Source organism: Fomitopsis serialis (genome assembly GCF_022376445.1).
Source record: "Fomitopsis serialis strain Sig1Antser10 chromosome Unknown B0H18scaffold_20, whole genome shotgun sequence".
In the NCBI taxonomy this organism is placed as follows: domain Eukaryota; kingdom Fungi; phylum Basidiomycota; class Agaricomycetes; order Polyporales; family Fomitopsidaceae; genus Fomitopsis; species Fomitopsis serialis.
Window position 1 is genome coordinate 43,201 of NW_025954980.1, and position 19,637 is coordinate 62,837.

The 19,637-nt window shown below is 54.1% G+C and overlaps 7 protein-coding genes across 7 annotated transcripts; 6 read left to right on the forward strand and 1 right to left on the reverse strand.

Annotated features, from left to right (window-relative positions):
* Positions 1 to 348: 348 nt before the first annotated feature.
* Positions 349 to 3,026, forward strand: B0H18DRAFT_1084154 (tyrosyl-DNA phosphodiesterase-domain-containing protein; the record flags this gene model as incomplete). Its single annotated transcript, XM_048031757.1, has 13 exons — positions 349 to 389; positions 495 to 1,062; positions 1,116 to 1,227; positions 1,274 to 1,359; positions 1,481 to 1,561; positions 1,617 to 1,757; positions 1,813 to 1,926; positions 1,981 to 2,073; positions 2,136 to 2,318; positions 2,378 to 2,488; positions 2,549 to 2,752; positions 2,808 to 2,924; positions 2,985 to 3,026. 13 exons carry the CDS (start codon positions 349 to 351, stop codon positions 3,024 to 3,026), a joined length of 1,893 nt encoding a protein of 630 aa, XP_047895325.1.
* A 102-nt stretch (positions 3,027 to 3,128) lies between these two features.
* On the reverse strand, positions 3,129 to 4,306 carry B0H18DRAFT_207349 (uncharacterized protein). The gene is made up of 3 exons (XM_048037120.1): positions 4,244 to 4,306; positions 3,982 to 4,181; positions 3,129 to 3,923 (listed from the first exon to the last, which is right to left on the reverse strand). Exons 2-3 carry the CDS (start codon positions 4,150 to 4,152, stop codon positions 3,231 to 3,233), a joined length of 864 nt encoding a protein of 287 aa, XP_047895326.1. The 5' UTR covers positions 4,153 to 4,181; positions 4,244 to 4,306; the 3' UTR covers positions 3,129 to 3,230.
* Positions 4,307 to 5,921: 1,615 nt separating this feature from the next.
* B0H18DRAFT_1117383 (cytochrome P450) lies at positions 5,922 to 8,008 on the forward strand (the record flags this gene model as incomplete). Its single annotated transcript, XM_048033570.1, has 11 exons — positions 5,922 to 5,984; positions 6,031 to 6,173; positions 6,223 to 6,417; positions 6,474 to 6,622; positions 6,674 to 6,789; positions 6,842 to 6,959; positions 7,027 to 7,040; positions 7,096 to 7,262; positions 7,534 to 7,647; positions 7,710 to 7,852; positions 7,929 to 8,008. 11 exons carry the CDS (start codon positions 5,922 to 5,924, stop codon positions 8,006 to 8,008), a joined length of 1,302 nt encoding a protein of 433 aa, XP_047895327.1.
* B0H18DRAFT_207375 (uncharacterized protein) lies at positions 7,925 to 8,869 on the forward strand. The gene is made up of 2 exons (XM_048037121.1): positions 7,925 to 8,470; positions 8,523 to 8,869. Exons 1-2 carry the CDS (start codon positions 8,096 to 8,098, stop codon positions 8,793 to 8,795), a joined length of 648 nt encoding a protein of 215 aa, XP_047895328.1. The 5' UTR covers positions 7,925 to 8,095; the 3' UTR covers positions 8,796 to 8,869.
* Positions 8,870 to 10,713: 1,844 nt separating this feature from the next.
* B0H18DRAFT_1103407 (cytochrome P450) lies at positions 10,714 to 13,364 on the forward strand. Its single transcript, XM_048032581.1, has 10 exons — positions 10,714 to 10,932; positions 10,995 to 11,127; positions 11,238 to 11,393; positions 11,455 to 11,603; positions 11,658 to 11,773; positions 11,829 to 11,946; positions 12,105 to 12,240; positions 12,505 to 12,624; positions 12,689 to 12,832; positions 12,887 to 13,364. The coding sequence occupies exons 1-10, from the start codon at positions 10,737 to 10,739 to the stop codon at positions 12,975 to 12,977; spliced, it is 1,359 nt and encodes a 452-aa protein (XP_047895329.1). The 5' UTR covers positions 10,714 to 10,736; the 3' UTR covers positions 12,978 to 13,364.
* Positions 13,365 to 13,970: 606 nt separating this feature from the next.
* On the forward strand, positions 13,971 to 16,328 carry B0H18DRAFT_207484 (uncharacterized protein). Its single transcript, XM_048037122.1, has 17 exons — positions 13,971 to 14,331; positions 14,388 to 14,480; positions 14,532 to 14,640; positions 14,695 to 14,712; positions 14,763 to 14,788; positions 14,845 to 14,870; positions 14,944 to 14,999; positions 15,050 to 15,077; positions 15,134 to 15,145; positions 15,198 to 15,213; positions 15,268 to 15,307; positions 15,358 to 15,458; positions 15,527 to 15,586; positions 15,649 to 15,676; positions 15,738 to 15,795; positions 15,854 to 15,878; positions 15,951 to 16,328. Exons 1-17 carry the CDS (start codon positions 14,273 to 14,275, stop codon positions 16,264 to 16,266), a joined length of 1,071 nt encoding a protein of 356 aa, XP_047895330.1. The 5' UTR covers positions 13,971 to 14,272; the 3' UTR covers positions 16,267 to 16,328.
* A 1,077-nt stretch (positions 16,329 to 17,405) lies between these two features.
* B0H18DRAFT_1084155 (cytochrome P450) lies at positions 17,406 to 19,622 on the forward strand (the record flags this gene model as incomplete). The annotated part of the gene is made up of 14 exons (XM_048031758.1): positions 17,406 to 17,458; positions 17,492 to 17,619; positions 17,676 to 17,808; positions 17,866 to 18,060; positions 18,121 to 18,269; positions 18,319 to 18,437; positions 18,481 to 18,598; positions 18,660 to 18,673; positions 18,724 to 18,890; positions 18,945 to 18,967; positions 19,019 to 19,100; positions 19,150 to 19,278; positions 19,332 to 19,475; positions 19,535 to 19,622. 14 exons carry the CDS (start codon positions 17,406 to 17,408, stop codon positions 19,620 to 19,622), a joined length of 1,542 nt encoding a protein of 513 aa, XP_047895331.1.
* Positions 19,623 to 19,637: the final 15 nt, after the last annotated feature.

Consider the following 19,637-nt stretch of genomic DNA (forward strand, 5'->3'; position numbering starts at 1 on the left):
ACACTACCACGTCCACGGCCGATAACCTAATGGACACGGGTCCCCTCTTCCTTCACCTCCTGCCTTTGGTTCCTCCCCTTCTTCTGGTCCGCACGTGACCGTGCCGGTCGCGTCGCGTGTGTACATGGGCGCCTACCACGCGTCCACCGGCCGCTTGTTTGTGGCCACATTCGACATCTAGGCAGTCAAGTCAACTCCGTTCTTTGTTCGAAGCAGCTCAGGTCTGCTGTTCGTTATAGTATGTTTTGATTGCTGTCTTGCTGCTTGAGTTCAACAGGCCTCTAACAGTCCGTCGTTGTGATCACTGACAGAAAGGCTCGTCGACCTACCCACTGGCAGAGAGTAACAATGTCTCAGGCGGACGACTTTCAGGACGACGATCTGGCTAGGTAGGTTCTACCTCACTCTAAAAACGCTCACACTCATCTGTGTAATAGGGCTATAGCGCTCAGCTTGCACGACCATGCGCCCCTGCCAGCGCGTTCTTCGGCTAGGACCGAAGGCGAAGTCATTGAGATCAGCGACAGTGACGATGAAGATGTGATAGAGGTCAATGACGAAGATCGCAAGTTTCAGTCAGAATTGCAACAAGCCATAGAGGCTTCGAAGAAGGAAGAGGCACGGCGTGCAGCCTCGCAAGCCCCGATCCAACCAGCCGTAACACCGGATCTGACAGTCTCGGCACCCTCTGCGACAGGTTTCCTCTCCGAGAGAGCGCAACTTGAACGTGAGCGGCTCGCACGACAGAAACGTCTGCGATCGGACCTCGATGCGGAGGGTAGCTCTGGTGTCGATAGCGATGCACACAGATCGAAGAGGCAACATCTTTCCTCGTCTTCTGGCGAAACACGAAGAGCCGACGTCTATGCTTCTTCTAGTGCCGCGTATAACCGTCCGTCTGCAAGCACGAGCGCTCAGAGACAGTCCGCATCCACTACAGCGACAAGCAGCTCGTCCCAACAATGGTACTGGGACGGTGAGATGCGCCAGATAGCCAACATGCATGTAGATCCTGCAAGAAACACGAGACCTACATTCCGCCTCAGCGACATTCTGGCACCTGTGGGTCTGATACCATTTTATCGCTCGAATGTATGATCCTCAGCTATTTCTAGAGGGATGAGATCGACTTCGCTATCGTCTCGGCATACATGTACAACTTTCCATGGTTATACTCGATGCTCAGCCCCAGAACACCCGTGATAGCAGTCGCACAGGATCCACAAGGTACTTCGTTTGATTCTCGAAAGTTGCATACGTTGACGGTTTGCAGGCCAGGAAACCATCAAGGCGATCCTACCGAACTGGATCAAGACGACGCCGTTCCTACGGAATGGCATGGGCTGTATGCATATGAAGGTATGCGTGACTCTACCTCTTGAACGCCGATCATTGATGACAAGTCACCCGTCTAGTTCATGTTGGTGCGCGAAGTTCTCTGCTCCGTTTATTTGCCCTATTACTGAAGTCACGACCGTAGCTATTCTACAAGACAGGCCGCCTGCGGGTCGTTATCTCGACCGCAAACATGATAGAATACGATTGGCGAGACATCGAAAACGTGGAATTTCCGTCCTATTCACATACACTGCAGTTCTCTGATCTTCTTCGTTTAGACCGCGTGGGTACAAGACGTCCCCAAACGATCGTCGCCGATCGCACACGATCCGAAGGCGGACGATTTCCCCTCAGCATTCGCACGCGTCCTTCGTGCTCTCCAAGTTGAACCGGCGCTCCTCTCCCATGTCAAGAACGATGTATGTTCTGTTCCTGCTTGCATCTCGCTGGGCTAATCACGATTTTGTTTCAAAGCACCCGAATCTACCGCTCCAGCGCCTAGAGCATATACGCACGCATTGGGACTTTTCGAAGGTCAAAGCCAAGTTGATTCCGTCTATTGCGGGTAAGCACGAGGGCTGGCCGAAGGTGCGAACTCTCCTAGGTTCTCGGTGTAGAACGTTCTCCAATCATGATGTACAGGTAATCCTCACAGGTCATCCGTCGCTGATGAAAGCCCTTCGAGACCTCAGATTGAATGCAGACAAAAGCAAAGAAGTAACACTAGAATGCCAGGTACTCCTATGCATCCCTCCGTGGAAATCTTGGCACCCAATCTCATTCACGTCGCGCTCTAGGGATCGTCTATCGGGTCGTACAGCACGCAGTGGATGAACGAGTTCCACTGTTCGGCGCGAGGCGAGTCCGCGCAGACGTGGCTGGATGTCTCGAAGGCGCGTCGGGCCAAATTGCCCTACCCACCTATTAAGGTCCTCTTCCCGACGGCGCAATACGTGCACGAAAGCGTCTTGGGCGATCAGGTTCGTCCTCTTTATCTGCTCGTATGCTTGTCTGGCGGTCTAGAGCTTCTGTTTATCAGGGAGGAGGGACGATGTTCTGTCGCCGAACGCAGTGGGAGGCAGCCAAGTTTCCGCGCGACCTCTTCCATCAATCGCGAAGCAAACGCGGCCGGGTTCTCATGCACTCCAAGGTAAGCATCAACAAGAACGGCTCCGGACCTTTGCATGTCAGTGCTAATCGAGGCGACTAGATGATCCTAGGTACGATCCGCGACAAGTCCGCCGCATTCGGGACTAGTGGCGTGCAGTCAGATAGCGAGACAGAACCGGAAGACGATCCAGTTCAAGACAGCAGGCCAAGCAAGCCTGTCGGATGGCTGTACGCGGGCTCGCATAACTTCACGCCGTCAGCTTGGGGGACGCTGTCGGGCTCTGCCTTCAATCCAACGCTTAATGTATGTATGAGTGCTCACACATCCCACGCGCGACGATGCTGACGCACTGGGGTAGATCACAAACTACGAGTTGGGCATCCTGTTGCCGATCTACAGTGAGGACGAAGCGAACCGACTGACTTGCTGGGAACGACCTCCGCGAAAGTACGCGCTTGGAAGGGATGAGCCTTGGGTAAGCGGAGTCAACCAGCCTACCGAATTACGCAGTTCGCTGATGCAGGGGCTCTTGCAGATACAATCTGAGTCCCCGGCGTTCGCTGAGGACCTCGCGTAGGAGACTCGCGTGCCGCGCCAACCGGTGACGGTTCGACACCAATAATAACGACGTTCTATTGTGATCTATATTGCCGTGAATCAGGCAACAGTAGTGATTGCATGTACTTTAGTACCGTGATCAAGGTAGTCTATCGTAGTGATTGTTATGTCAGGCAAACAACTGCGGTAACAATGCGAAGTATGGTAGACGCGTGAACTACAGTCAACTAACTTGGGCGTTAGGAAGACGAGGTATCTGCATCGCACTCCGTATAAATATACCAGTCCAATAACGTTCAGGCAGTACCGTCAATCGACTTCTCTGGGTGAACCCCTCCTCGATAGCAACGTTGTCAGCCTCTTCGGATTGCGGTAGCGGTACGTCCTCCGCCGACGGCTTCCTCCTCTTCGTCGAGCGGTTGCTCTGATTGTCGTCGGCTCCCCTGGTGTGTTTCGTTCCTGTCTTGACAACCTCGCCATCTGCGTCGACATGCGGGGGTACGAAGGGGCCCGCCTTGTCAATGTCAGCCTCCGGCCAGCCTTTGGCTTTCAAAGCATCGTCGAGAACTCGGATGGACGCTTCATGGGTCAGAGGATCGACTGGCCGATTCTTCCGCTTCCGCGAAGTTTCAACCAAAATTGACAAGTCGGTAATGAGGTCAGTGAGTGGCTTGTTACCGCGGATTGTGATCTCCCCGTCCGACAACCAGGCGATCTTGGCGCATTTGGCGATGATCTCGTTCTCCGTTGGAAATACCGTGCTGCAGAGGACTGCGCCATCTGGGTGCTCATGATCGGTGTGGCACACAACGATCCATAGGATGACCCAATAGAACGATTCGAGATCGTGATGGACACAATGGAGGACATCCGCTGTCTTGCGTAACAAATCGACGGCGGAGTACCGAAACAATTCCTTGAGATATACCCGAGTCGTGAGAACAGGCTCGTTTTCACAACACGAGATTGCTCACCGTCCGCTCTTTTAGGTCATGTTCCAAAGCATCCATATCATCTTGTGGACGCGAGCCGCCGAACGCAGATCTATCGACACAGCTTCCGGAATCGAAATCACAGACAGGACCTTTGAGGAGCGCAGTTTCCAGCACGACGAGGATATTACCCTTGCTAATATCACGATGCATCACCTCGGCGAGAAAGGCAGGCTGATGAGCTGTAGAATGCATATCAAGGAAGTCAATACATGCTACGCCGGAGGAGCAGGATGAAACCAACCTGTTACAACGTCACGTAGCGCCTCGAAGAAGGCTCTTGTGCTCGGGAACTGGTCCAGAGGTATCCCAGCGATGTCCAAAGCTGTCGACATGTGGTTATGACCGCGCAAATACAGGCAATCCGAGATGCGCCTCAGTCCTTTCCGTTGCGTCCTCGGGCAGACCTCGGCTGCCTAAGACGTTTAGAACGACTCGATGTCGTGTGGGCCGCCTTTGTGTCCGATGCACTATTGTCGACGAGCGAATTCATCAGAGCTGTTGGCTGCATACTTGAAAGCTTTTCTGAGTTCCTCGCGCAAGCGACTTCGTTGGTTGTCACGGTCTTGTGCGTTTCCCGACAATTCATTCCAGACCAGGGCTTAACAGTGTCGAGAATGTTGCATAGCGAATCTACTTTGCGGGTGCTGCTTATATGCTTCCAATCTCGGCGAAGAACTCGAGATAGTGGGCGAAATGAGGGAAACGGTTCCGACTCTTCCAAGTTCCGAGTGTGTTCAGGACTCAGTCGGGGGGGGGGGGGGGGAAGCGCCTGTGAGGACCGCAGCCACAATCCACGTGCCCCAGCCACGCTCAAAGCAAGCTCAAGACGGCCCGGGTACACTTACAGCAGTACTATCACCTCCCATTCTCTAATGCGGCGAGCCGTTCTGCTACACGCTTCATTAGGCACATACGAGAAGGTTTTGACTACCTTGAGCTCACGAAATTGCTGAATGGATGACTAGCATGCTTCATTGAATGGTCCCATCTCTAGGTTCGTGACCGACCGGCGAAGTCAACTTAACGGGTCCAGGTCTACATGCGCAAGCACCGAGACAACCGTGACCTTGTTCGAGAACTACCAAAATCCCATCTTGGATGGATACAGTAAGAATAAGCAACAACTTCCTACTCACCGACTGCTTGCTGGCAAGCCCTCGCGGTACCGACATCCTCGCATGGTACTAGCCATGAAGCCTTCCGAGTCTATGGCTGGTAGACATGACCACAGATACTCGGTTGTGGGTGTTCGGGCAAGTACGCAATGAATGCCAAGCATGCGAGTCACATTGCAAGGCCACGCGTTCTCTCTGCCCTTGCCAGACCGGTTTATCGCATCGCACATATTTCCGGAAGTTTAGACATGCTTAACATTACTACACCACAGATCCACTTTCAGTCCCGAGAGATAGTGGTCTCCTCGTCCTGATACCACACGGCGATCAAGCTATCCATAGTACTTGGTTCGCAGAGCGTCATCTGGTATGTGAACCATCACAAACACACCCTTACACACGTTGACGGCAATGCAGATTCTCCATAGCTAACCAAGTTCTCTCGTCCACGGATGTCAACCAGGCTCAGGAGATTCAGGCGAAGTGGCGCGTGTGGCTTCCACGATCTTCACGCAATACAATTGCGTGTATTCTCATTCGGAGCAAGCATCAACTCTAGTTCGCTATCGTATCCTCTCGGATTCATACTAATCCCATGAGGGATATAAGAATTCTGTGACACATCTCGCATCCCGGCCTTTATGGTGGCTCACATCATGTCATTTTCCCCGTTCATGCCATCTAACACCTGGGTGGTGGTCGCTGTAGTATGCTTATTTGTCTTTTTACTCGGTCGTAGCTAGCGGCAAAGCCTGAAAGACCGTCGTGTTCCACCCGGGCCGAGACGTCTTCCGCTTCTGGGCAATGCACACCAACTACCGCTGGAATACCAGGAGTATACCTTTGGGTCATGGGCGGAGAATTACGGTGCGTTCATGACACTGATGATTGGTCTGTATCACCTAACACGTAGGTCAATCTTCTAGGCGATCTCATATATGTCGAATTCTTTGCTAGCCGCACCATCATCAACTCGTCCAAGATCGCCCGGGACCTTCTGGACAAACGGGGTGCTATCTACTCCAGCCGTCCGCGGCTGGTGACCTTTGTCGAGTTGTGAGTTCTACGCATCCTGCAGGCTACGCGTAGGCACTAATGACAGTAGGGTTGGCTGGGATCCCACTTTGGTCTTTGCGCCGTACCAGCATGAGAGTCGGCGGAGACAGCGGCGGTGGGTGCAGGCCGCGTTCGGCGAGAAGGACACACTCCGAAAATATGAAGGCCTACAACACAGGGAGGTTTGTATCTTGCTGTCGAGCTTGATAAACACGCCCAAGAACTTCACCATGCATATCACGCGGTACGTGCTATCGTTGTCTTTCTGTTGTTTGAACTGACACCTAGAGAGTATGTCAGATATACCGTCGCGCTGATCGTCGAATCCGTCTATGGCCATCGGATCACGTCCTTGGAAGATGAATACGTGACACTGGTGGATCGTAGCAACCAGGCGACAAGCGCTACAGGTCCTGCCGGAGGAGGAATGGTGGATCACTTCCCACTTCGTGAGTTCTGGTCTGCGCGTGCTTCCATGCACATACTCACCGATGCGTCAGTGAAGCACATACCGACTTGGATGCCCAGCGCGGAATTCAAGCGAAAGGTGTTGTATGCGCGGGAGCTCGTGCGGGATGCCCACTATCGTCCATTTGATATGGTTCGAAAGGCTGTCGTACGTTCGTAGCCTTTGCATGTCCTCTTGGATGCTGACACGATTTGGTCAGGCGTCGGGTGATGCAGAGCCGTCGTTTGTTTCTACGCTGATCGAGAACGCAGAGAAGGAGGGTCGGCTTGACGAGGTAGAGAATGACATTCGGTATGCAGCCGGTGCATTATACGCAGGTGCGTCTCCGAGGCGGAGTCAAGTTGTGTCTACATCGAGCTTCGCATTGACTCGAGTAACCGCCAGCCGGATCAGACCCAGTGTGTTTCAGACTTCTATCTGATCTAGGTTGATATTGAGAGGTGCTATGGACAGACAAAGACCGTGCTTCAAACGTTCTTCTTGGCGATGGTCCTTCACCCGGCGGTGTACAAGAAGGCACAAGAGGAGTTGGACCGGGTCGTTGGTAACACGCGACTGCCCACTCTCGAGGATAGACCGAATCTACCCTACATCGACTGCGTTATCAAGGAGACATATCGGTGAGTAGTATTCGTGGACTCCAGACGATATCACACACCTCTTGCACGACCAGTTGGAACCCAGCGATTCCCTTGGGTAATGCACCCATTTCTTCAAGAGTGTCTGGCATAGCTATTGATCACTGCATATCTACAGGTGTACCACATTATCTCACTGAAGACGACGAGTACGAGGGCTATCATATGCCCAAGGACACCCACATTGTAACCAACCTTTGGCATCGTGTAGTCGGTCATCTCGCTCTGCTTGGAACTAATCACCATTGCCCAGGGCGATGACTCGCAACGTGGAACAATACAGTGACGCTGAGGCATTCCGCCCAGAACGCTTTCTCAGCCCCGAGATCGAGGATCCTCGCAACATCGTCTTCGGTTATGGCCCACGGTACGCATTGTGTCTTTGTGCGGGAGCATGCCTATGCTGTCACTCACATACCATGGTCGCAGGCTCTGTCCAGGGCGCCTTTTTGCGGACACGACTCTCTTCTTGGCGATAGCCAGTGTTGCAGCAACGCTAAACATCGAGAAGGCGCGTCATCGAAGGGCAGCGTCATCACCCCGAAAGCTGCGTTCGTATCTTCGTTTATCAGGTCAGTCGGAACAGTCGCCTTGGAGGTCAGCGAACTGATGTACCTCCGGCATATCTGCTCCCCAGCTATCCTGAAGCATACGACTGTGCGATCACGCCTCGATCGTCTGCCGCAATGAATCTCGTCGCGGATGCGCTAGTGAGTGTCACGGAGTGAGGCCTGTCATGTGTGTGCCTTCTGGCATCGATCGTGAAAGGGTTGATTCTTCGAAAGGCAGCTATACAGTATGTTTGACCCGTAGAAATGCCGTCTAACGCTATTCAGCCATCCTTGCGATTTCGCATCTGCCGTAAAGCCAGACCGCGAAAGCGTCGAACCTTGTTGTTTTGCTGCGCCGTCATCATAGAATGTGGCGTATCAGCTATCGCATGGGCGGCCCTTGCTCTCGAACTCGACGCTATATTGAAAACAGTCACAGGGACTGTGAAGTGCCTCGTGCTCCGCCACTACATTCCTCGGTATGGCCTGGCTAATAGACGCCAAATGTCTATGCACGCAATGGACGCACGTCACAGGGCTTCCATACTCCTCGTGGGATGGGAGCCTTCCCGTACACGCTGTCAAAGCTTGCTCACAGCAACATGGCTCCGGGCACTCAGATTATGTATCGTGCCGCTAGTGAGTGCATAGACTCAATGAGGGGACTCTTCTAACTCGACCTGCGCACTAGTGTCTGACAACCGTGTCACCGACTGCACTCCCTTTGCTGGGGATCTTGTACTTGCTTGTCGCAGACACCAGCGTCTCCCACGTGGCCGAACGCGCCGTTCTCTCGTCGGAACGCCCTTGGTATGCCTTCGAAGCACCCGGAGAACATCTTTGCATTATGGGCAACAGATACGGTAAATGGCAGTGGCCTACACGAGGCATATCTCAAGCTGTTTCACAGTGTTTATCGCTGGTCGACGACAGATTCCAGGGATCTGCTTTATGCCCTCCATGATCAAGCGAGTCAATTTTTGTGCTGAAATATAGACATCATTGTGTTCCATCTCGCCGTGCTCCTCCGCGACGAGGAACCTGACTCGGGCGCTGATTTCGGTGTGTTGCTGGCAGGTGACTACAAACTCCTTATCAAAATCCTCCTTCTGTTACCTGCCTCCTCGTATGGCATATCTGAGTGCTCTTGTAGTCACAACGCCGTATTTAACCCCAACTGCTGCTGTGCTGATATTCTTCGAGCATTCAAGGCATCGGGTCTCGGCCATGCACGTGATTGACATACTACTCATTTCAGTTCCAAGCGCCAAAGCTTGAAGCCCACGTTCATCTCGCTCGCTTTCGCTTCGACCAGCTTGAGCCCGCGAGATTCTCAATGATTTCGTGCTGGCTACGTAGTAACGATGGAAAATGGGAAGTCTACTCTTTGACTAACTATGACCAACACTCGACGCCATTCACGTCACTGTGCCCTTCACCGCCGTCCAGATTCTACCGAATCTAGATCAAGAGGTAACAACTGGCTTCGCGAGTCAGGAGGGCTGGTCAAGCCCCGTAGATTCCGCCTCGAAGTGGACAAGCGTATGCGTCGTGGGTACTCGCGCATTAGTCGTAAGGGCTATGTGCCCATCGAAGCAGCCCATCCAAGGCAATTGCTTATTGTCCTACGTGCGTCTTGTACCTTCACTTCAGCTGAGATCAAACAAGCTTCTGATGGATGTCTAGTCGTCAGTTTATCTTCTGCGAACACGTCGTGTGCTCTATGCAAGCATCCTGAAATGTGAAGCTGAGACTGGGTGCCTTCTCAGGCCTCAGGCTCCTAGCCTCGACGACTCAAGCGTCTGTTAGTCGCTTGCTGGTAATGCATTACACCACCGCTATCTATCCTCTCTCCGTGACATAGTGAAAGTAAATCATCTTGCGGCGTGAAGTTACTTATCTTCTGCCAACTTGTAGCAGCTGGCTAGTCCTTGGGTGTCGGTTCGAATTACCTCCTAGATTACTCCCGACCACAGGCAATGTTCCTGCCGAGTATCAAGAACACGCGTACGTGCAATGGGCAAAGAAATATATGGCGCGACGATGGTGCGGTCACATGCATTCAAGCGTTTGCAGCTCACTTATCGCATTCCTCGAGGTCTAGCTTATGATCTACATTGAAGAGGTTTACGGTCGCTGGTAATGCGGCCGTCTTCTGCCGAGCTCAATTTCTGGCTGCGGCTCTACTGAATGTAGAGATAGTGAACCCGACGGGCGCCATCTTTAGTCATGGACGTGGACGAAGGTAGGCTGACCGATACTACTCGTGTTTGATATGTTGAATGAAGACCACTGTCCACAGAAACTGCCGGGATGCCTTCATGTAGGCCCTCGCCGTGTATCTGGTGGCGACTTACAGGGAAGATAGATCGTGCCGGAGCCCGGAGCCTAAATTTAGTCCACATACAAGTTGTTGCAGGACCATCGCGCAAAGCTTGTTAGCCGTCCCTGCGCCTCCATCTTGCCACCACGCCGCAAAGAATGCTCTGCGAGAGCGGCGAACCTTGTCTGAAACCAAACACTAGCACACGGTGAGTTCGCTCTTCTGATGTGATGTATCTATCAGCTATTCCAGGATGAGTCCTCGGCGACCGCTCGCTCCCGTATTCGATCTGGTCAGCGACCCCAGGACAAAACACTGCGCCGGGTGCGCGGTTAGGTGCGGCCGTCCCTACACCGTACGGCCGGTTTGAAATGGCTGGGCACGAGACGACAACTCCGAGGGTTTGAGCTCCTCGTACACCGGGCCTGTGCGCCACGGCTCAGCACATTACGGTAAGTGTCCACTCATTTTAGTACTATGCTTCGCAGGGTTCCGCGCTACACTGCCAATAGTATCGCTATAAGATGCCAGGGCGCCGCTCTGACCTACTACGCTCGCAGCTGACTGGTACTGTAGGCAGCCATGTCTCAGGACCCGATTCCTTATGCCTGGCTCGCGATCCCTGCGCTGTGTATCCTGCTCTACTCACTCAGTCGCAGCAGCCAAGGAAACCGCCATCTCCCTCCAGGCCCCAAGCGCCTCCCGCTCGTGGGCAACGTCTTTGACTTGCCATCGCAATATCCGTGGCAATTTTTTGCTTCGTGGGCGCAGAAATACGGTACGATGCAGCCGTGACAGACCGAAATCCAGGCTCACATGCCGATGCTACCACAATTGAAGGTGACCTGATGTATACCGAGACCTTTGGTCACCGTACGATCATCATCAACTCGCAGAAGATCGCGCGAGACCTGCTGGAGAAGCGGGGCGCGAAGTACTCAAGTCGACCGCGAATGGCACTTCTGGTCGAGCTGTAAGTTCTATTTCCCGGCGTGCGTATAATGCGTGTCGATGACCATGGTTGGATGTGTCCCCTTCCGGCAGAATCGGGTGGTATCCCATTACGTCGTTATTGCCTTATAGGTCGGAAGGCCACCGCAAGCAACGTCGGTGGATATGGAGCGCTTTTGGCGAGAAGAAGGCGGTGCAGAACTATAGAGATCTGAGAGAGCGGGAGACGTACACCCTCTTGTTGGGCCTAATGGAGAGGCCCGACGACTTTGCTTTGCACATCAAGCGGTAGGTTCAGTCCCGCGGCCTGAAGGTGTAGCTTGAGAAACTTAACAATGATTTGCACAAGACACGTCGCGGCACTAGTCCTCGAATCCGTGTATGGACATCGGATCACCTCGCTGGAAGATGAATATGTGACTCTGATGGACAACGCTATGGACGCGACCACCGCAACTGGAGTAGCAGGCGGGACGGCGGTAGACATATTCCCGATTTGTGAGCACTGTTCAATATACAGTCCGACTCGGGCAAACCAATTGATCATCGCAGTGCAACACGTCCCCGCCTGGATACCCGGAGTGGCCTTCAAACGAGTAGGGCTACATGCGAGGCAGCTCGTATGGAAAGGCCACCACGTACCCTATAGGATGGTCCGAGAAGCAATGGTATGTGCTGTGCGCACGAATTGTACCTGATCAACATATGACGAACGGCAAACAGGTATCTGGCGACGCGCGACCTTCATTCGCGTCCGCCCTCACAGAGAAGGCGCAGAAGGCGGGCCGGCTAGCTCAAGAAGAGAACGACATCCGCTATGCAGCAGGGAACATATACGGCGGTGAGTCCTCGTGTTAATGGAGATTACAGCGAAGTGGTCACTCAAAAGCTGCATTAGCTGCGACAGATACGGTACATATCCGCATTGACAACCTCGGGCCGTTCCTGATCGGCGCTACGACGAATAGACACAATCTGCCTTACTCACTTTCTTCTTAGCGATGGTGCTTCACCCAAAGGTATACCGCAGAGCGCAGGAGGAAGTGGATCGTGTCGTCGGGAATAATAGACTTCCGACTTCGGAAGATAGGCCGCGTCTACCTTACATTGAAGCCGTCCTGAAGGAGACTTATCGGTGAGCGTCCACAGTTAGTGTAATCCTCATAATTTCTAATCAATGTGCGACAAGCTGGCATGCGCCCGTCACTCTAGGCAAGGTTTGATTGAGTCTGCTGCAAATATTCGGCTTACACGAGGCCGCAGGACTACCGCATTATCTCGAGGAAGACGACGAATACGAAGGCTATTATTTACCCAAAGGCTCAACTGTCGTGGCGAACGTGTGGTAGTGCAAGCGCACCTAGACTGCAATTCCAGTCGACTTACCGTCATTCCCCAGGTCGATCTGTCGTGACGAGCGCATCTGGGGCGATCCGGCTGCTTTCCGTCCGGAGCGTTTCCTTGAACCGAAGTCTGAAGTGCTAGATCCATTCAACGTTGTCTTCGGCTACGGACGCAGGTCATTCATTATTTTACTCATTTACATAGAGATACTTATGCACCCGTACCGACTACTAGTACAGGATCTGTCCCGGACGCCTATTTGCGGATACAATGCTGTTCCTGGCCATAGCAAACATGGCGGCTACGCTGGACATCCGGAAGGCCCGCGATGCAGAAGGGAAGGAGATTACTCCGGAAGCGTCTTTTACTCCCAACTTCATCAGGTGAGGCATTGTGTGCGTAGTATAGACGCAGTCGAACTCACTGGTGTGCACTAGCCATGCTGAAGAATTTAAATGTTTCATCGCACCGCGCTCTTCAGCAGCGAAGGCACGCGTCGCGGAGACGTTGGCGAGGGTCCCTGCATGATGACTCTTTTGTGGCTGCAGATTTGGACGGAGGTTGACCCAAGAGACACCTGACGGGATGCGTCAGATACAAGCTATGTACTAGCCTACTACTTGTGTAATACATGAACACGCGAATATGCTCACTCTGTTTTTGTCGCTCCCTACTTAGCATGTATGAACCTTAGAGTCGTAATTGCGATCGTGCGACTCTAGTAAGAGTAAGGTACTGTAGGTTGGATGTCGGTGACAACTCAGGGGGGCCTCTCGGAAAGGTGAAGGCTACATAGTATTATGCGCTGCTAGGGCGCGTCTGCGTAGGGAGTAGTGACCAAATGGAATTTCCTCGATATTCCCTCTACTCGCGCGTCAAGGTCGCGTAGGTACTTAGTTGCTGGGTGACGAAATGGAATTACCTCCTCCCTCCTCGGATTTGGTCAGTTGTTCATGACTATGCCACGTGACCGTGACGCGTCTCCTGCGAGTCGGTCGCCAGTCTCGGGCTTCTCTTCCTTGTACGCTTTCACTACACTCTAGCTGAAACTGTCGGCTGATTACCAGTGTCTGGGATGACTTCCCCGTATCTGTGGGGCTTCCATCTCTACCGAACAAAACGACATCTGAAGTGCGCCGACAGCAACGTTGGACGTCGAACATCAACTTGATGAACACGCACAGGTGCCGGGTCCATCCTACACGGTAGTCATGCGAGTCAAGCTCTCGAGACGGGGATTTCAAGGACGGGACACTTATCGTGAATTATGGCCTTCTGGTAGGAGTCGCAACGACGTCGACAATCCGACTCCGCTCGCCAGGTCATCATCTTGGTCGTGAAGCCTGAAACCGGCGGGGTTCATACCATCCGTGGTCTATGAATTTGCGTATATCTGCACCGCACATTGTGAGGCTTGACGGCGTGTATGAAAGCAATAGGTAGTACCGTGTGTTTCTGTATACATCCGCCAATTGCTTTACCGTTTCAGGCCACTGACGCTCGTGCCAACAGATGTGCCTTCCTGCTCCGTGTACATCACGTCTGCATGCATGTGCTCTCTTCCATCCACGTTGTGCGTCGAGATAAAGATGGCATGCCGACAGGCACACTTCAGAGCATCCGTGTCCAGAAAATTGGGATATTACCGCAATAAAAGGACTTCGTGCCTTCGCTCGTCGCCCATGCTCGACCATTCCTAGCCAGATGATCCTCTTCGCGAAGGTGCCCTCGGTGTAAAGCCCGCCATAAGTCTCTCCTTACCCTGACTGGACTCGGTTTTCGCCCATCTCCTCCCCCTTCACTCTGAGCGCAGGATATCCGCCATGGGGGAGCTCGACAGAACGTATGGTGCCGTGCTCATAGGCGCGTTCATCTCCGCGGTGTGAGTCGCGTCTTGTGCTTCTGCTGTACTGAGCTTCTCTGAGATTTGACGAACAGCTTGTTCGGTATAACCAACCTACAGACGTTCGTTTACTTCCAAAAGTACCCCTCCGACAGGATCTGGAACAAGATCTCAGTCTGCTGGCTGTGGTAAGTAGAACACTGCCGACTATGACGGTGTAGTCTGAATGTACCGCCCAGGATGCTCGATGCCGCTCATCTGGTTCTGTGTATCCACCTGGTGTATTGGTATCTCGTCACCAACTACCTCGATCCCCTCGTACTTCTAGACATTGTCTGGAGTTTCAAGGCAAGTCTGGTGACTTCTGGGCGCGTTTCATCGATCTCTCATCCATGCCCGCAGGTACAGATCATCGTGGACGTGAGTTTCTTTCGTGTTGGTTGCGCAGACGTCAACTGAGGCTCCCGTAGGCGATTGTCATTGTCTCGGTTCATACGTTCGTATTCACCTGGCTGTATGCGCCGTTTCCATTACTCATACAAGCCTACTTAGCTTGTACACCATTCGGCTGTGGAAACGTAAGGTTGTCCGCCTATCTGTTTGGATCTGACCACTGACACTGGTCATGCCCTTCTTCTGTCCCTACCGCAGTCAATGCTGCAGACAACCGAAAATCAGCCTTGCGCAAGCTTCTGCCCCTAGCAGTCGTACGTCCCATCAGTGTACCAAACGTGTAGACGCGACTCAATGTACGCAGTCCGCGATCGTTCTCTTCGGTGGATACGGTTCGTCTTGTGCCTCAAAGTTTTGTCTATGTTCGCTCACGACTATCTATGGACAGGCTCAGCAATAAGTGAGCATCCCTCTCTCATCTCTCGTCGCATCCCGCTGACGTCATCTGCAAGCACTCTGCTACGAGATGTACGTACCTCTCGCCCGCCTCTCCCCGCCCGCCGCCAACTCTTCTTGCCGCAGCCTGCAGTTCGAGTCCTACACCGGCCTACTCGAATCCCGGGTACGCGTCCCCGTCGCGTCGCACAGTAACGAGCGCTCACCTAGTGTCAGTGGGTCACGTACCTCCCCCTCGGCGCGGCGACCTTCATCGACGTGATCATTGCGCTCTCGCTGTGCTACTTCCTCGAGCGGTGTCGTGTCGGCTCGACAAGGTGCGGATTCGTCTCGTGTGTCCGCATGCTTCGGGTGCTGACTTGGAACCTTGCATGTTGGTGGGCAGCATGGACTCGACTATCACCGTGCTGATGTTGTACACTCTGAACACGGGTGTCATCACGAGGTGTGGCTGCCCTCAGGCTGCTATCTCTCGTACTACGCAAGTAACTGACATCGGTGGTGCAGTCTCTGCTCCCTTACGGCGATCATCACGGTGCGTCCTGTGGGCGGTTGCAGCGCGCATACACCACCTCTGACCCCACGTTCCGCTGCAGATGACTGCGCTGCCTACGACGTTTGCGGTGATCAGCGTCGAGTTCATGCTCACCAAGCGTGCGTACGCTTTCTCCCGACTCCCAGCTCATCCCAACACTAACCGTCTCCCCTACAGTCTACGTCAACTCCTTCCTCGCCATGTCAGTTGTCCCCTCCTTCACCTCGCGCCGTTCCCTAGCTCACTGACACACCTTCCCTCGTCTGGAACACAGGTTCAACGCGCGGAACAAGCTCCGCATGCAAAGCTCTATCGTCGACGCGGAAGGCGTCCTCGCCCATGCGTACCCGCTCGCCTCCGAGTCCTCCGCGCGCTCCCGCGACCACAAACCCGCGGCGGGCGCGTTCTCCTTCAGCCCGACCAACTCCACCGGACACTCCGACCTCCGCGCCAGCTTGCGCCCCGACCGCGCGCCGGCGCTCGACGTGGACATCGAGCACGGGCTCAGCATCCACTTCGTCGGGGGAGCTGCGAGGACAGGCAGTCGGACGTGGTACCGAGGACGCCCGCGCAGACCGTCGTGCGGGTGATGGGGCGCAGGGCATCCGCCCCGCTGGACGGCGCGGAGCCGTACACGCAGTTCGGGAGGGCGCACGTGCCGAGGCGGTCGGCGTACGACGTGTTCGCGACGAGGACGCGCGGGAGCAGCCTGCTCAGGGACGTGGTGAGTTTCCGATTCTGGCTGATGCGCTTGGGGATGTGTGATGACGGTCTGGTCTGCTGTAGGACGAGGTGTGGCCCGGGAACGGCTCGCAGACGTGGATGCAGATGGAGTATGGGTTGCGTGCGCAGACGCCGAGCGAGCTGATCGGAATGGCGGTGACAAAAGATGCGTGAGGACGTTGGTGTCGATGGCGCACATAGATAGAGACACCCTGCGTTCGCGCATGAGGTTGCGACTCTGACGGTGTCGTACGGGTGTGCTGGTATCGTGCCTTTCCTTACTTTGTGGTGGTCGAAGTTGTGAACTATCTCGTATACTGTATCTTGGCAACCGCAGAGTGCTCGTCCCCTACAATAGCGCGTAGTAATAACCGTGATGTGGCTGAGTAATGTACTGTCGACTTGAACGTCAGACGAAGTAGATATATACTCAACTCTGCTGGGGCACCGTGGCGGGGAGCAATGATCACTGTTCAAGTTCGTTGGTACTATGTTGTGACGCGCCCACCTAACGCTATGCCGGGGCAGCCGGGATCAAGGCGAATCTCATGTTCGTATTGTGTATTCTCTCTAGGACTCTGTGCTTCATTCCTCAGCTGACACTATTCCAGTGTCTGACTTCTAGCTGCAACAAGCCTGGCAGGGCATTGGCCAGTCACTGGGTGAGGCTGAAGCGTGGCGATATGGAATGGCGTGAATCACAGTGGCCCGGTCTCACAAAGGCTCCTTTGAAATGATGCTTAACTGTATGACATGAGCCACCAGGATGCTTTGGTACTGCCCAGGTGGCCTGCGAAGCCTCGGATGCTTTGGTACGCCCAAGTGGCCTGTGAATGTAGACTCTCCGATGACGGAGGAAGCCTGCTTGCTTCGAGGCAACAAGGTTCAGTCACTGCTTTTGCCACCGTGTCGCATCTATTTCAGAGACGGTACATATATGAATGAGCGGGCCTGCGTCGCTGCAATACTCTCCCCGAGCCCAACCGTTATCTGCTGCCGCGACACCATGGATCCTCTACCAGTGTTCTCGCCCATCACTTGGGCTTTCGGTACTCTCTTGTGTGCGGTGGCCTACCTATTGACTCGTAACAGGTGGCCTGGCCGAGGTTACACCCTCAGACTACCGCCCGGTCCGAAGCCTCTTCCGATCATAGGTAACATCCATCAAGTCCCAAAGGAGTACCGGGAGCGTACCTTCGCGCAGTGGGCGAAGAAATACGGTACGTCTACTTCATGTTCAGCCCGGAGGGGATTATCCTGACAGGCTGTTTCGCAGGCGATCTGATGTATGCAAGGTTCTTCACTCGCCCAACCCTCATCATCAACTCGCAGAAGATCGCGAGAGACCTGCTGGACAAGCGCGGGAGTAAGTATTCAAGCCGGTCACGGTTGGTCATGATGTGCGAACTGTGGGCCCGGGTACAAAACGTCCGTAGTAGGAGTCAGTACTGATGTCGTGCACGCAGCCTTAACTGGACCCCAAGCGTGTCATTCCTGCCGTACGAGAGTGAGCACTGGCGCAAGCAGCGCCGATGGATCCAGCATGCTTTCGGGGACAAGACAGCCGTGCAGCAGTTCGAGGCGCTACAGCAGCGCGAGGTGTGCATTCTCGCCGCAGGCCTCATGCACTCGCCGCACAACTTCGCAATGCACATCAGGCGGTGCGTCAGGATCACTCACGACATCGTGCCATGCACCACAAACTGAGCGCGTTCGCCCAGGTACATCATAGCGCTGATCATGGAGAGCGTGTATGGTCACCGGGTCGCCTCCCTCGATGACGAGTACATCATGCTCATAGACCGCGCTATGGAGGGCACGGTCTCCGCGGGTCCAGCTGGCGGGACGATCGTAGACTTCTTCCCTTTGTGTAAGTTTAGCGTGCCATTAGAGCCTCAAGAAGCTGACACGTGCTGCAGTGAAGTACGTGCCAGCCTGGCTCCCAGGTATGGGCTGGAAGCGGTATGCATTAAGCACGAGAGACTCGTCTGGGACGCCAGATACAAGCCGTATGCTATGGTTCGGATGCAGTTGTGGTGTCTGAGATTGCTCGCATGCGTGAGGTGTTACGATCCACGCAGGCAGCTGGTTCTGCGAGGCCGTCCTATGTCACCGCGCTTATCGAAGACGCAATGAAGGAGGGACTGCTCGCAGAAGAGGAAGAAGATATACTCAACTCTGCTGGAGCACTCTATGGCGGTGAGCGATTACTAGTCGTTCGCACATTGTAATACATCTGTCTAACGCTATGTCGGGACAGCCGGGACGGATACGGTGAGCGACTCGATCACGCGGCTGTATGGATGCTGAGATGAGCACCGTAGGCAAAGACAGCCTTGCTCACGTTCATACTCGTCATGGTCCTCCATCCGGATGTATACCAGAAGGCACAGGCAGAAGTCGACCGAGTAATTGGGAGGGATCGCCTTCCGACCTTAGCGGACAAGGACACACTACCGTACATTGACTGCGTGGTGAAGGAGGTATATCGGTGAGTCCGTGAACTGAAGAGACATAGTAGAGTCGCTGGAGCGTTATCCTGCAGCTGGAATCCTCCTGTTCCTCTCGGTAAGCTATTCAAGAGAAGCGTGCTTTCAGCAACTCACGGAGGCTCTGCAGGGATTCCGCACCACCTCACGGATGATGACGAATACCAAGGGTTCGACCTTCCCCGAGGTACCGGAGTGATAGCCAATCTCTGGTACCTTCGGAACCACTGAGCCATTCGCATACTGCTGACCCTCGTCCAGGTCTATGTCCCACAGTGAAGAAGTCTACGGTGATCCCGACATCTTTCGCCCAGAACGATTCCTCGACCCAGGTCTGCTTCACTCGGAGCTATCGGACCCGCGCAACATCGTGTTCGGGCACGGGCGAAGGTGCGCTACCAACGACAATCGTCACAGGCAACGTCCACACTGAAATCCCACAGAATATGCCCGGGACGCCTATTCGCAGAAGCAAGCGTGTTCCTGGCGGTATCGAGCATCATAGCCACACTCGACATCAGGAAAGCGCGGGACGACACGGGAAGGGAGGTCACCCCGGAGGCATCCTTCCTATCTGGGTTTGTCAGGTGAGTTGAGAACAAGTCGTGGTTGCGTATTGGATGATCTGTCTAACGCTTCTTGGAAGTCACCCTCGGGACTTCGTATGCTCGATAACACCACGTTCTCCGGAGGCTGCTAGTCTCGTTGCGGACATGGTGGCATCGTCATCCTGAACATTGATATTGCCG